Genomic DNA, 14,954 nt, shown 5'->3' with positions numbered 1-14,954 from the left:
GTAACACTTGCTGACTCTGAAATTGTAGGTCAGGTTGCAAATATCCATTTTACTTCTATATGTAAAATAATTATTATCATCATTAATCACCAACGAATCTGATAAATGTTAGGTTTCGTTAGTGAATTCTATGCAAGAGTAATTTTGTACCTTAAACTTATTTGTACTAGCACTAATAATTTGGACATAATTTTTTTTCAAAATATTCATCATTTGGAAAGGATATTGAAAATGTCAGAAAATTTGATGAAAGAACCATCAATATATATATAAATATATCCGAAAACACTTCGTGTTCGGAGCGCGAGTATTGAAGATGCCAAGTGAGATTTCGGCGAAACGTCTGCAGGATTCCAGTCGGATGCAGGATTCCAGTCCGAGTTCAACAAGCGAACGGATGATATATGATGATATGATATGACATGATGATATGATACGATGATATGATGATATGATACGATGATTATATATATATATATATATATATATATATATATATATATATATATATATATATATATATATAATGACACTATATTCCGCGATATCATCCGTTCGCTCGTTGAACTCCGAGTGGAATCCTGCATCCGACTGGAATCCTGCAAATCCTGCATCCGACTGGAATCCTGCAGACGTTCGAAGTGTTTTCGGAGCGCGAGCATTGAAGATGCCAAGTGAGATTTTGGCGAAACGTCTGCAGGATTCCAGTCGGATGCAGGATTCCAGTCGGAGTTCAACGAGCGAACGGATGATATCCCGGAATATAGTGTCATCACATTTTTCCATCCGTGAATCAATACGTGAGAATATATATATATATATATATATATATATATATATATATATATATATATATATATATATATATATATATATATATATATATATATATATATATATATATATATATATATATATATATATATATATATATATATATATATATATATATATATATATATATAATGACACTATACTCCGGGATATCATCCGTTCGCTCGTTGAACTCCGACTGGAATCCTGCATCCGACTGGAATCCTGCAAATCCTGCATCCGACTGGAATCCTGCAGACGTTTCGCCAAAATCTCACTTGGCATCTTCAATGCTCGCGCTCCGAAAACACTTCGAACACTGTGTAGTGTTCATGATATCATGATGATATCCCGGAGTATAGTGTCATCACATTTTTCCATCCGTGAATCAATACGTGAGAATATATATATATATATATATATATATATATATATATATATATATATATATATATATATATATATATATATATATATATATATATATATATATATATATATATATATATATATATATATATATATATATATATATTACGGCTTAAGTGAATTTAAATAAAATAGAAATCTTTTTTATTTCCAATATTGTTATGATTGTTACTTATTATGTATTAACAAACTTTCCAATGATAAAATAAAATATTATGCATATAAGCCTCAACAATTTTTATTTTTGATGGTTATATTTTAAGTTTTAAACCCTGCAGAACTTTTTATAATGAATCACTTTTTGCAAAACTCAGAATAAATAAGTTTCCTTTATGATGTCGGCTTAATTTCACACACTGTATTGCTTTGGTCGAGAAGTGGAGAATTTTTGTATTGGACAACTTTTTTTAATATATATAAAATATAAATTGATTGTTTACCCTAAATTATTTTTTTTTACATTTGTGACATCCTACTATTTACATGAGATTTTCTTCGAATCCCAAAGCAGAAACTGGTTATAATGATATCTATGCTTAATGTCAAGCATGTTAAATGAATTTTATTTAAGAAATTTCACATCTCATTGTCTTTATTGTAATATGTTAATATGTAATAGTAATAATTTGTATTGGTATACGTTGTTGGTGGGAAATCGAGTATGTAAAAGGGTTAATATTTAAAAAATAATAGAAGAATCACACCAATGAATAGTACAAAAGTAATAAAAAATAAAACCCTTTGCCCATGTTTTACATTTCGCAAAATACATTGATTAATTGATGAATATTTGATCATTATAGATCATTATTGGGAAACAAGCATCACGCGGCTTAGAACGCATGAAAGCGGCAATTAAAATCGTTATATCGCGAAATAATTTGAGGTTTGTAATCAGGCGCAAATTGCAAAGCGACTTTTAGTCGCCAATTTCATTTACGCCATAAGCTCCTGCTTCACTTTTATTTTTAGAACCCGTTGAAGATATCAAAGTGACATTTTGAATAATAATAATAATGAACTACGACAATACCTTTACCTCTTTTTGAGGTTATTTTGCTATGCTACAGCCATTATATGAATTGTGACTTCAAAATTGTTACATCACTTCCGAATTTAAGCTCGCCATCTAGTAAAAGCTTTAAACATTACAGCAGAAGAAATAACGTAGCAATTAAGGTAATTGTAGATTCTACGGTATTTTCAAAATCCCATTGAATATTTTGATACCTGCGCAAAGTCTTCCATGTAGTGCTTTTCAATTGTAAAACTTTGATATTCCTCAGACCTTTCCTATTTCAGCCAAAGTCGCGCTGAAATTAGGAACCATTTCCAGAATGCTTCTTTGAAGATACTTTCGGGATATTTCATCTGTATTCGATTGCAATTGGTCTCTCTTTTCTCGACTGGCGTCGAATTTCAGCTTCCTTAAGATTCGTCGGGATTTTTACTGAAAGCGACATTGCCGCGGTTCTTTCATAGACAATGACAGGACTTTTCACCCGTTGAGAGACAGATGCACTGGCATTGACTGCTTAAATTTTGACGATGAGAACAATTTGGTGCAAATCAGGAATTTTCCATTCAGAGAGCAACAAATATTTACATGGCTTATTTATCAGAAGAGGATTCATAGTTAAAAAGTTAAGTAATTGTAAGTTACTCAAATTAAAATTGTAAACAAAATGAAAAAATGAATTAGAAATGGGTGTACTGGAGATCAAATTAGAACAGGATAGAATAGATTTAACTATTCTTAGAGTGTACCTATATATACAAAGTTCTACTTTCTGGTTACACTAGTTTAACTGTTTATATGTAATATATGTATCTTGTTTGTAATCTTCCTGACTTCAAAAATACGTTTTAGTATTTATAAGGGGTCAATAAACGATAATTTATTTATGAACAACATGAAGAAAGAATGGATATTAGTTTTGGTTAGTTGACTATATTTCTTATAGTATATTGTCGTATTTGTTACTGAGTGAATACAGTTTTACAATTTGTGTTATATTTGTGAGATTTTATCCAAGGACATTATTCGAAAGTTTCAAGATATTAGAGATAAATGACTCAACAAAATAGTGGCTGGCAACATTGGACCTTTCTCAGGCAGAAATAGAGTATATAGTTTAAGTTTTTGTTTCATTTTTGGTCATAGCCAGTGTTTTAATTTGTACGTTATGCGTTTCTTGATTCGTATTCCGTATATGAATAGTAAACAGACGTTTCGAACTTTCTGGATATGTTTGGAATCCTCAGAATTCGAGACTCGTAAAAGATTATTTTCAATTTTTATTTAAGGATTGTCTGCTTGGATAATACGAACATTACATCATAACTTACTATCAGAAATGCTCCTGAAGATTTATTTCAACGCATAACAATATTTCGGATTCGTAAACAAAATTAGAACGATTTATTGGTAAATTGTTTTCATTGCATTGTTGCTTAAAAAAGCAAATCCTTATCTACTGAACAGCGTATGAGTAAGACACTCAGTGTTTTAGGCAGTTCAACATGGTAAAAGTACAAATCGTAAATAATGTCGAATTAACTCTTGGGCAACGTCCCCAGGTTTGTCGCCCATCCTGAAGAGTTTTTAATCCATTGGGATCGTGAATAGTTATTATCTTACAAATAAAAAAAAAACAAGTTTATTTTTGCTTTTAAATTTTACGATGTTAGTCATTATTAATTAATCCTATATGCACAATAAGCGATACAAGGCAGCCGAATAGGTTATTTGCCATAGAAATTCCTATGCAAACCTTGAAATATCTTTGCGATTACCCCGCATAGAATTCTAAATAAATCCCAGTTTTGAAACAAACTATTTACAGTATGATATACAACCTGCGATTGTTTATCTCAAAAATACAAATGCAAGGGAAGATGATACATAGGAAATTTTTAAACCAGTGGTTTCCAGACTTTTTTTCTCATAGACCACTTTCAAAATTTAGTTGATTCCGGTGGACTCGCAGCAGCTAGATTTCTACCATATTATTATTATAACCCAGAAATCCTGGGAACCACTATTTTAAGCTACTAAATGGGTAAAATAATATAAATAAAAGTTTCAATGCATAATGCCCCAAAAGTTTCAATGCATAATGCCCCAAAGCTACCAAAGTTAAATTACCAGCACATTTATATTCGATGTATTAAAAGGTGTAGTGTTTAGAAAAAAGATACGGATGGATTATTTTTATTCCAGTTCTATCAAATTTGTAATAAAATGTAGCTTTCTCGAAGGAGAAATTCATTTTCGTTAAAACTGTACCTACAAATCTTGTTTAACTAGAACTGAAGTTTTATAAGAGACAAACTTTTAACGAAGTCCAATGATGAAGTTTGCGCCACTTTGTCAAATCAAAATCCTTAAACTTTCTAAAAGATAAATTGTTAGTCACCGAAATCAGTGAAATATTCACATTGCACTTAAAATTCTTTTCGTTCACTTTACAATAAGAGCTAACAAGAATCGTGTTAAATCGGTTAAAATGAAAGCGCGTCAATCGATTTTTAACGTATTTACTAGACTATTGCAGGGAAACATTTTTTCAAATCAAACTATTTGTTCCCACGAAGTCATTTAAACAGCAAGACATTAACAATCATTTAGTTTGTTGCCTAGAATATTAAACTATTTCTCTGTTGCATCTCACTTAAAGTAAAAAATATATTCACGTAATTGAAATCGATGTGTTTGTCTTCAAAGCACGTAGTATCGCATACTTATATGAAAGTTCATTCCTACATTGTACTCGTTACATTGAGCTTTTGGGTGAATCTCAGAACTCTATGCCTGTTAGCACCAAAGTGGTCTTTTTAGTTTCACAATTAACGTCGTGGCTTATTCACGAATACATCAATTCAATAAGATGATGTACGAATTTTAAGTCTTTGAGTCTTCCAGTGGCCAAAACTCAAATGCTGATGATACTTTAATGAATGTAAGCAATCCTGATGATGAAGTTTAAGCACCCTAACAGGAAAAAATCGCAAAAATTACTAATAATCACTTTTGCGATTCAAGAGTGCCTAAATTTTATATTATTTTGGAATAAATTTTGAATTCTGGAACTTTTTTATTAATTCAATCCCAAATTGGCTGTCTTCCAAAAGATATCTTTCCTAATCTATCTGGGGTATCTTTGATGGGTGTCTTTGATGGCCAGGAGCTCTCGATCATTTATGCCGTCATATTTTTGCTCACTCAAGAAGTATAACAGTAACTCCAGCTCAAGGAGTCGACCTCCTAGTTGCACAATAGTGGTTGGGAGATGAATTGAAAGTTCCTCTTTTAAATACGGCTTACATGTGATGTCGCTCATCCCATGATGTGGAGGTCGCATACGTCTGAGACTAAGAGCCCACTTTTGGTCCCGAAACTGGTGGCCCTTAGAAACTTCGTTTATTCTCAAGACATGTCATGAGGAGCATCGAATTTGGGATGTACTGTACACTCAAATACAAAAAAACCTTGTATAAAATAAAGAAACGTGTATTTTTAATAGAAGATACGATAAAAAATGTTACAAGTAATAATACTAAATTTATAGGTATAGATGTGGACGCACAATAAGTTGTTAAAGTAAAAATATTGCACTTTAAATCAATCACCGTATAATTATGAGTAATTTGTTACTATGTTTCAAGTCGGGAGTAGTGGTGGATGAAAAAATAAATGTCAGTAATGGTAAAGACCATCAAACCAGCATACCACAGACTATTGGTGTAGATATAGTTAATAGTATTTTTCTGTTTAATAATTACATATCGCTATACTGACGACCGTATCAATTCGACGATAATTTAGAAATACTTAACTTTCATTAACTCGACTACCGCAATATGCGAAGTATTCCGTCAATATTTTCGAAAAATGATCTGGTATCACAAAATATAACTTTGGATTAATAATTTTGTTAAATGAATGAAATATCAGTGGTGACAGTAGGGAGGGCTGACCCTTCACCTGAATAACCATTGCGTGGGAAATAAATGCATACTATAATTATAAATAAAATACGATCAACTCACTAACCTTATGTCGGTTTTCTAATTTGTCCAAGTCCATTTTGTACACCATTTTGAGGCGGAAAATGGGGTGCTTTTATTAAAAAAAAATACCACCTCCGAAATATATCACAGATAGTCGCGAAAAAATAACAACGTCGCACCAGTTCCGAGCTTTCTCTTTTTCATTTTTCTTTCGCGTTCAAATATTATTGATGTGTGTCATCGAATCGAACGCGAGCAAACAGTAAAACGGATCTTTCTCGTACGTCTGGCGTACTACGCGACTCGACCACGATGAATGCTGTACCCACTGATACTCTACCAATATAATATTACTCGACAAGTTGCGTTAGATCCCGGCTTCACAAGATTCGGTTGGCGGTCAACCGATGATTCGCTTTATATCTGCCGCCCTAAAGGCTTCGCATCATGACCGTGTGGCGTTATTTTTGACTGATTTGGTTGGTCGCTTTTACTCCTCGATGTGATTGGGCCCTAGTTTTGGTTAGTTTGTAAATATGCAAAAATATTTAGAAAACATCTAACTAAAAAAGTCGAATGTTTAAGCCACTTTCATTGTTTTCTATCCATTTTAAAAGATGCAGTGTTTAAAAAAAAGATACGGTTGGATTATTTTTATTCCAGTTCTATCAAATTGGTAATAAAATGTAGCTTTCTGGAAGGAGAAATCAATTTTCGTTAAAACTGTACTGAAGTTTGCGCCACTTTGTCAAATCAAAATCCTTAACATCTAACTAAAAAAGTCGAATGTTTAAGCCACTTTCATTGTTTTCTATCCATTTCATTGCAAAATTCTTCATTTTTACAGAAGGCAGGTAGTGCCACTAGGGTTTATGCCTATTGTTATCCAAAGGCAACAAGGTAGGATACTCCAAAAATACTCCATAAATACTACTACATCATCTCCCTTTTCTTCCAATATTGATGATTATTAGTGTTTTCAAAGACAAGAAAGCTTGGCGAGTCATATTTAATACTATTATAGTAGTACATAAAATAAAACCTTCATTAATCCACGCCTCATCAAGAAGAAAGATTTTTTTCAGCTCTCTCCGTTACTATTTTAGACTTCTCAAGCAAGCAATTAGATCACTTTCCAGCAAAAGTGCTTTTCAAAATGCATTTCCCAGAAAAAGTTCATATGTTTTAAGTGGTCAGTAAAGGTCTTAAAGGATTAATCAATGCACCGACACCAAAATTGCATGGAACTAGGCGAAATTTCTCATTTTGTTAATATTACTTTATTACTCTCTCCTGAAACAGCCTAGAATGTAGAAGATTAGTTTACCTGTAACTAGCCAAAACCAACCAAAACCCATATACATATTTTTTGATTGTTTATAGACATTTGCAGTTAAAATTGTTGTTTCAGATTATTTCGGATTTATGCAATAATGTTGAATGGCGAAGAAGGAAAAATTTTATTCTATCATATCCAGTTATAGCATCTTCAAATTGATAAAGAATTGCGTCAGCAATGCGATAAAATTAGAACTCGACCAGATGCTTGAGTAAGGCAATAAAAATTGCATCAGTTGACTGAAAAACTGTCGATAAGAAACGAGCTGTAGACATATATTTTGTTATTCATTCAAATTTTGACAATCCCAAGAGAGCAAATTAGTCCACAACCCTTCAATAGAAAACTGCATCAAGTAGATGGGAACACCACCTTATTTATCTATATAAATAAATGTCAGTTGTTGTTTGGCGATTGCAAAACTTTTCCATATATCTTTTAGATCCTACCTACCGGACGAATACAAAAGTTACGTGTTTTTCTCCCTTGAATTTCAACAAATTTTCTTAGATGTTAAATTTATCGACTTTTTTGGTTAAAAAAAAACACGTAAAGAGACTTCTGTTAATTCAGATATGTATGAAATATTTAACAAAATCCACAACTGATTCATACTTCACTTCAATATAAGAAAGAACCTATATTGAAGTGAAGCACCTTGGTGTATCACAGGGAACTGTTTTAGGGCCATTATTGTATCTTCTGTACATCAACGATATAGCTCAAGTTGTGAAAAACAGTTAAATTACATTAATTGACGATACAACGATGTGTGTCGGTAAGAAAATCGAACAAATGCAGCAAAATATCAATAACAACTTATGTCAAGTGTCGAGCATGAATGTCACGAAGTCGAAATTCTGTTTGTATGCAAAAAAACATATATTAAGATGTTTGAATTGAAAAAGTTTTAATAAAAATATAAATTAATCAAGAAATATGTATTGGCTGAATTTTTGAATATTTAAATTTTTTTGCTGGCAGGCACATTTACAATGTTAATTCGACTGTTTTTTTATTATGGGTTTGTCTCAAACAATTTAAGTAATTTTTTTTGCACTTACTTTTTTACCGCGTTTGTAATTTAAGGTAATCTCAAAAAAGGTTTTACTAACTTAATATTTATTTTTACGTGAAAAGAGTTGCATCTTCGTCTGGTCTCGACGTTTAATCAAAGTTAAACCTAAAATCGTTATTTCATTTGTGGTTTTCTAGGTTGCATATTTCTTATTAAATTTTTTTTCCCAAATTTTTACGTTTATCGACTTCGGTGACACAGCTTCTTACCCAATCAATAGGTGATCCTTTCAGAGGTGTGTGGGCCGGAATTGTTGTTTATTTATAAGAAAACAGCGCTGTGTTTTCGGCATATTCAAATACATTTCCCAGATAGGAAATCTGTTATGTAGTTATGCATTTATTATCCTGCTAAACATCTTTTTATAAAGATGACCCTCCACAGTTCAAGTTCGTTTGAACAATAAACAAAACAGGAAATCCCAAAATACGGAAGCGTTGCGTCATCAAGGCTAGAGAACGAGACCAATGTACAGGGTTATTGATTAGATATTGATTACCCCCCTGAAAATGTTTTTTTTTTTAAATTGTACACAATATAGTGGTCAACCAATGTTAAACACAGCTACATTTTTATAAGACATGCACGCAAAGACGTTAAAAATATATTTTACATTTATTTATTCTGTAGTTGGCATTGGAAATTTTGGAGACATCAACTTCCATATTATTTTATTTTCACTAGTAAAAGTTTCAAAATGCCATCTATAGGAGAATGAAAACGTGATATTTATGAATACAGTGTAACATTCATAACGTTGATTAATACTAACGTTTTAAAATATTCGTATATATCTCGCTATTACATTCTCCGGTATAAATTACCTATTATGTTTATCAGAACGAAAATTTTATTGCAAAGACACAAATCTGTTATTTAAATATGAATATTCTTGCAATTAGGAAGAACGTTAATGTGCGAGTAGGAAGGTTTCAATATCTAACTTGAAGTAATTATTCCGCTGTTTTACGTTCACTTATATATCTACACTGCAGCCTTAATATTTAAATAGTATAAAATGATATTGATATTCTTAAATGAATAACCATAGACATATTTTTGTAAATATTTTAAATATTTTTTTCAGTTTGCTGTTTATATTAATGCATTGAATCCCGCAGCTTGCACAGTATCCTTAATATAATTCGTTGTTTTGTTTCTTTACTCGCTTTACGTTAATATTACCTCAAGGGTGCTTTCCTCATCCGTTTCCTTGTTGTGTTGTTTGAGAGAATCTGGAACAAAATGTCAATTAGTAGATTTGCAATTAGCACAAATAAATAACATAATGGATATAAAAGCAAGGGATAATACATTCACTACAACCTTCTTTAAATGATTGCAGACGTCCATTTACCTGGGTACCGAAGCATTAATGCAAAATTTTTAACGTACATAGATTCCTCTAGAACGCGCAGAGGCTTTAGAACGAAACGCTTCAAGTAATTGGAACCAAGGAAGGCGCAGAATTGGTAAGTTAAGAAGAGGCAGTTGAAATTTTTTTAATAATTGTTTTATCCTGATTTTTAAATATTGTTTTTTTTTACTTCCTACGCCAAAATAACCAATTACGCACGGATTACGAGTCACTGCGGAAATTTTAGGTACTTTAGTCAAACTGCTATTTTTTTTGTTGGAGTGTGTGAGAGAAAGTGAGGGGGGGAGGGAGAGGGGGAAAGAGAGGGGGAGAAAGAGGAGGGGGGAGCTAGAGATGGTGAGGGAGAGGGAGACTCACAACAAAACGATATAACAACAAAACCCTCCGTATCATTGTATATTTAGCGCATATGAGAAGAAATAACACTGCACCAAAATTAAGTGAACGCAACTCGTCAAGAGGGAGATAAAATATCAGTGCAAAGCTGGTCCAACTGTGAAAAACGAGTAATAAAAGAAGAAAGTACAGTAGCGAAGTGACGATTTTTTAAGTGACTGATATTTTTATTATTATATTTAATATTTTGTATATAAATAACGATAATATGTAGAAATTTAATGAAACTGAACATAGTAAATTGTTACTTATTGTACTAGTTAGTGTAGGTAGCGAAATTCCTAGGATGGTTACGGGTAAGGGTCTGCTCGAGAGGGTGTTTTCTAAGGGGCTGCGATTTTAGAGTAATAAACAGTAGGCAATGTGCACGGGGTCGGTTGTCAAAGCACTATATTTCTGGTCTAAGTCTACTCAGTGTCCATTACATTCAATTCCTTTAAAATATGAAATATTTCGGAAAAAAAACTGACTATTCCACTAGAATCTGCGTAACAGGTTCTTTGGGAATTATGTTTACTCAGGCGGCTAGGAAGTTGCGAGGAAAAGGGAATGGGAAAGGAGTCTTCCATGCATGTCCCTAAATTTCTCACAGTTTAAAATTTTAAAACGGTAAATTTGTGACTTGAGTTTTGAGTTTCCCCGGCATATGCCTTGAATGAAGAAAGCGTAGTAGCTTGAGACTAGAATAATCTTATCTAATTAACTTTTTTTAGAGTTGGCACTTGAGAGGCGCTTTACTAAATATGCAATATGGTCCTCCAAGAGGACCAAGGACGATAACAGAAATAAAACCATTCAAAATAATTGTTAATGTAATTTTTCGAGGCATGTACATACAACTATTTTCGTGATTGCTCTGGCTAAGGATAATACAAGATCCAGATAGGCTGAGTACTTTAGGAAAACAATAAACGTGATATTAATTGATAAATCCGCTTAGAGTACGAATTTGCTGAGGGATTAATATTATTTTTTTCTCTCAGTACTATTGGTATGATATTCTGTAAAATATTTACAGAAGTTTTTTACGGTTATCGTAATAATATTTGCTTCTATCAGATGTAAATATGTCAAGAAATGGGAAAAACAGAAATAATACTTATTATAATTGCAAACCTAGTGTATCGATCGATCTCTGACCACTGATTAATGGCGAAATAGAAATTTCTTCGTAATTCCCCAATTAAAATTGAAATGAGTTTTTTAAGCGGCAATATCTAGAGGCGTTGTTTATTTGCATCTAGTTTCAATTAAACCTTTTTACGACAGAGATGATGCAAGCTGTAATTAGCAGATCGACTGCAGTTTCATTATGTTACAATCGAAAATGGTTCGGTTAGCCGAAGCTTGAAATCTTCCGATAAAAACGCGGGAAAGTCTTCAATTACGGAGGTATTGCATAACCATACCCTAGTATTTTGAAAGCGTTTGAGTTATCGCTTCATTGCTGCCGTTTCGTACACAATTTAAGCGTATATTAAATATCAAACTATCGCTTATACAGGGCAATTTTGTGTTTGCTTTGCTTTTATGATGCCGTGCAATATGTAGACTTATCTCTAGACGGGTTAATTAAATGACTGAAATTATGTGGCGAGTGCTGAATAATGTCTCTGTAATGTGGGTTCAGTGTGTACATCGATTAACAAAATTTTATTGGTGATAGATTTATCGGTAAATAAATCAAGGCGTTTTTAAACGAAATTGGGGTTTGAATAATTTTTTTGTATAATTAATTATTTTGTATAAACGCTAGGTATTTTATAGAATGACGATTTCAAGCAATGTTATGAAATGTTTCTTATATACTTTGGAATGGAATATCTAGAAATGTCCTAGAACTGTTATGTAATATTTGGAAAGTGAATCGATTCACCTGCCAAACTTGATTTCAGATTTGGTCTGAGTAGGAAAAATTAAACGAACTTAATTTCAAGTAGGAAAATCTTTTCTGATTAATAAAACACCAGTTTTTCGTAAGTTTTGGCTTCTATTTGTTGGTTACCTCGTTTTTTTGAAACTAATTTGGTTTAGCTTAGCATATTATTCTCTAGATTGCCGATTATCAAATCGATTTTCTATAATTCGTAGAGATGTATATACTACAACTTTACTTCTCATAATATCTTAAAATGTTGAAGACTTTGAAGAAACACGATTTAGTGTTTTCTCAAGCACACCTTGTATATTCTCTAATTTTCGAAAGTTATCAATTTAATTAATCCAAATTAGTCCAAAAATTATTTCCACATCCACATTTTACTCACAGAATGAGTTCAGCAAGAAGCACTGCAATCGGACAGAATAACTTCACATAATATGTCGTTCAAGTGTTACTTTGACACCAGGAACCAGTTTAATATTAATGTAACAGGAAAAAAGCTGTCATTATCATGTAAAATTTATTTTCATGTAGCTATATATTATTTCAGTTACACAGTAAATAAAATAAATAAGAACTAAAAGTTCAGATTTTCACGAAATTATATATTTTCACGTGACAACTGTTTCGACAACGCCGTGTCTTTATCAAATCTTGACTGGAATTCAAAAATAAAAAAATGCATTGACTGTGTTGTTAAAAAAAGCTTTTTAGAAGATTTCCACAAAACATTATTTTTGGAACGCCCAGTATACTTCATCTAAATTGCTAAAGAAACACTCAAACAAAAAACACAAAAAAGTTTTATTTAAAATATGGGACCGAACTCTTAGGGATTTTCAAGGGTTCACGCTGCTTAAAAAATATCCAAAATTAATTGCTATATTAATAAAGCAGCAACATGACTTAAAGTTATTATTTGTAAAGAAAAGGTTGACCTGAATCCGATTTCTCACACCCAAAACCATTTTACACGAACAATTGGTTATGAACAAAATACCATGATCTATTGCTAATGAGTTTATCATGATCTTGAATCAAAAAAATGCAGAGGCTGACAGAAGGATCAGAAATGATTTGTAACGAGTGGTTTTGCAGCCCGAAAGAAAATTTTGTTAAAGGTCTGTGTTAAATCTATTTATGTCAAGTATGTTAACGATTAGAGTACTATATTAAGATATTCTAAGATTGTAGTAAAACAATATTTGAAAGGCCTTCCTAAGATAATAAAAGATGCAACTTTAGGGAGTGTATCGTGAATATTATCCAATTGTAAAGTGAATAATATAAAAATATTATTTAGGTAAATATTAAAAGTTAACATTAGACTGGATCAGAGAGAAGCATGAGTTTTTTTCAAGATATTAGAAACTAAATATTATACTCTTTTATCAACCCTTCCAACAAACTAAGTTATTGTTAAAAAAAAATGAAAAATATACGTAGAAGTGAATGAAGGCGGAGCAATTTACGTGAAGATGTGAATCCCGAGTACCACCTTCAGACAATCTTATCGACGTTCATTGATAGTGGAACTATTTACCAACAACACGAACGCGTGAAATTAGTGTCAACAATTTGTCTGAAGTTCGAAAACTTATTTCGTCACTTGATAAGTGACGCAAAAATTAAAACCGAGTCTATTAAACGGGCACTAAAGTTGAGGTTGCCAATTTCAATAAAACGTATTTACTTATTCATAAATTCGCAATCTGTGACTCCAATAAGCTGCCGTTCCATTTTTTCGGGTCTTAAACCTTTATAATAACAATATCGTTAAGGTTAACCAGATTTGCATTGCCTACAAGTGAAAGTCGTCTACAGGGCGTGCTCCGTGTCATCAGCCAAATAGTCTCGGTGTACTGAAGATTATTTATTTATATTTATTTATTTCTACGGTAGACATCATTTCATAATCTTTAATATAATATACTAATATAACGGTGCTATTTAAAATTGACTCACCCAATATGGTATTTACAATTTATTGAAATTAAGTTAGTCAAGAGTCTTCTAAAAAAGCGTGAATTTCTTTTTGTCTTAAATATGTCTTACTTTGTTAACAATAAAGAATTTCCTAAATTATATACAATATTAACGTCACAGCTTAAATGATGCAAAACAAAATATAATCAAATCAATAGAGAAAAACAAATGCATAATTTCAAATACTCCTGCTAATATTTAGTTGGTCCTCCCTCATTATCGATAACGGCTTGTAGTCTTCTGCGTATGGATTCAACTAATTTTCTAGTATACTCCGGGGAAATTGTGTTCCATACTTCAGTAATTTTTACTTTTAATTCATTCTTATTAGATATTGAGACACTATTTACTTTGTTTTTTAATGTCAACCACAAATTTTCAATTCAAGTCTGGTGAATGGCCTGGTGTCTTAATAACATTTGGCCAGTTATAAGGCAACCAACTGCGGACCCGAAATGACGTGTGCCTTAGATCATTGTCATGATAGAACCGATAATTGTTACCCATATTTAATTTTTGGGCACCAACAACCAGATGCTGTCTTAATATATCCAAATACACATATTGCCTCATATTTCCTTACATGAAATGCACACTACCTATTGCTGCAGTTGACATACAACCCCAAACCGTGCTTCCT

At 32.0% G+C, this 14,954-nt stretch overlaps 1 protein-coding gene across 2 annotated transcripts in view; it reads right to left on the bottom strand.

The window, feature by feature from the left end:
* The window catches only part of LOC132707389 (peptide transporter family 1-like), a 39,254-nt gene that overhangs the window by 19,239 nt on the left and 5,061 nt on the right, over window positions 1–14,954 (bottom strand). The window contains exon 2 of one of the 2 annotated variants that reach the window (XM_060679231.1): window positions 9,858–9,907. In XM_060679231.1, coding sequence (XP_060535214.1) covers window positions 9,858–9,907 — 50 coding nt within the window. Of the gene's footprint in view, window positions 1–6,298; window positions 6,618–9,857; window positions 9,908–14,954 lie in introns of those variants that run through there. The other variant, XM_060679232.1, reaches the window with a different exon arrangement.

The sequence above is a fragment of the Cylas formicarius genome, unplaced genomic scaffold, assembly GCF_029955315.1.
Source record: "Cylas formicarius isolate icCylForm1 unplaced genomic scaffold, icCylForm1.1 PGA_scaffold_9__14_contigs__length_23061073, whole genome shotgun sequence".
Taxonomy (NCBI): Eukaryota; Metazoa; Arthropoda; class Insecta; order Coleoptera; family Brentidae; genus Cylas; species Cylas formicarius.
Note: the sequence above shows the minus strand (reverse complement) of the source record. Positions and strands in the feature narration are given on the sequence as shown.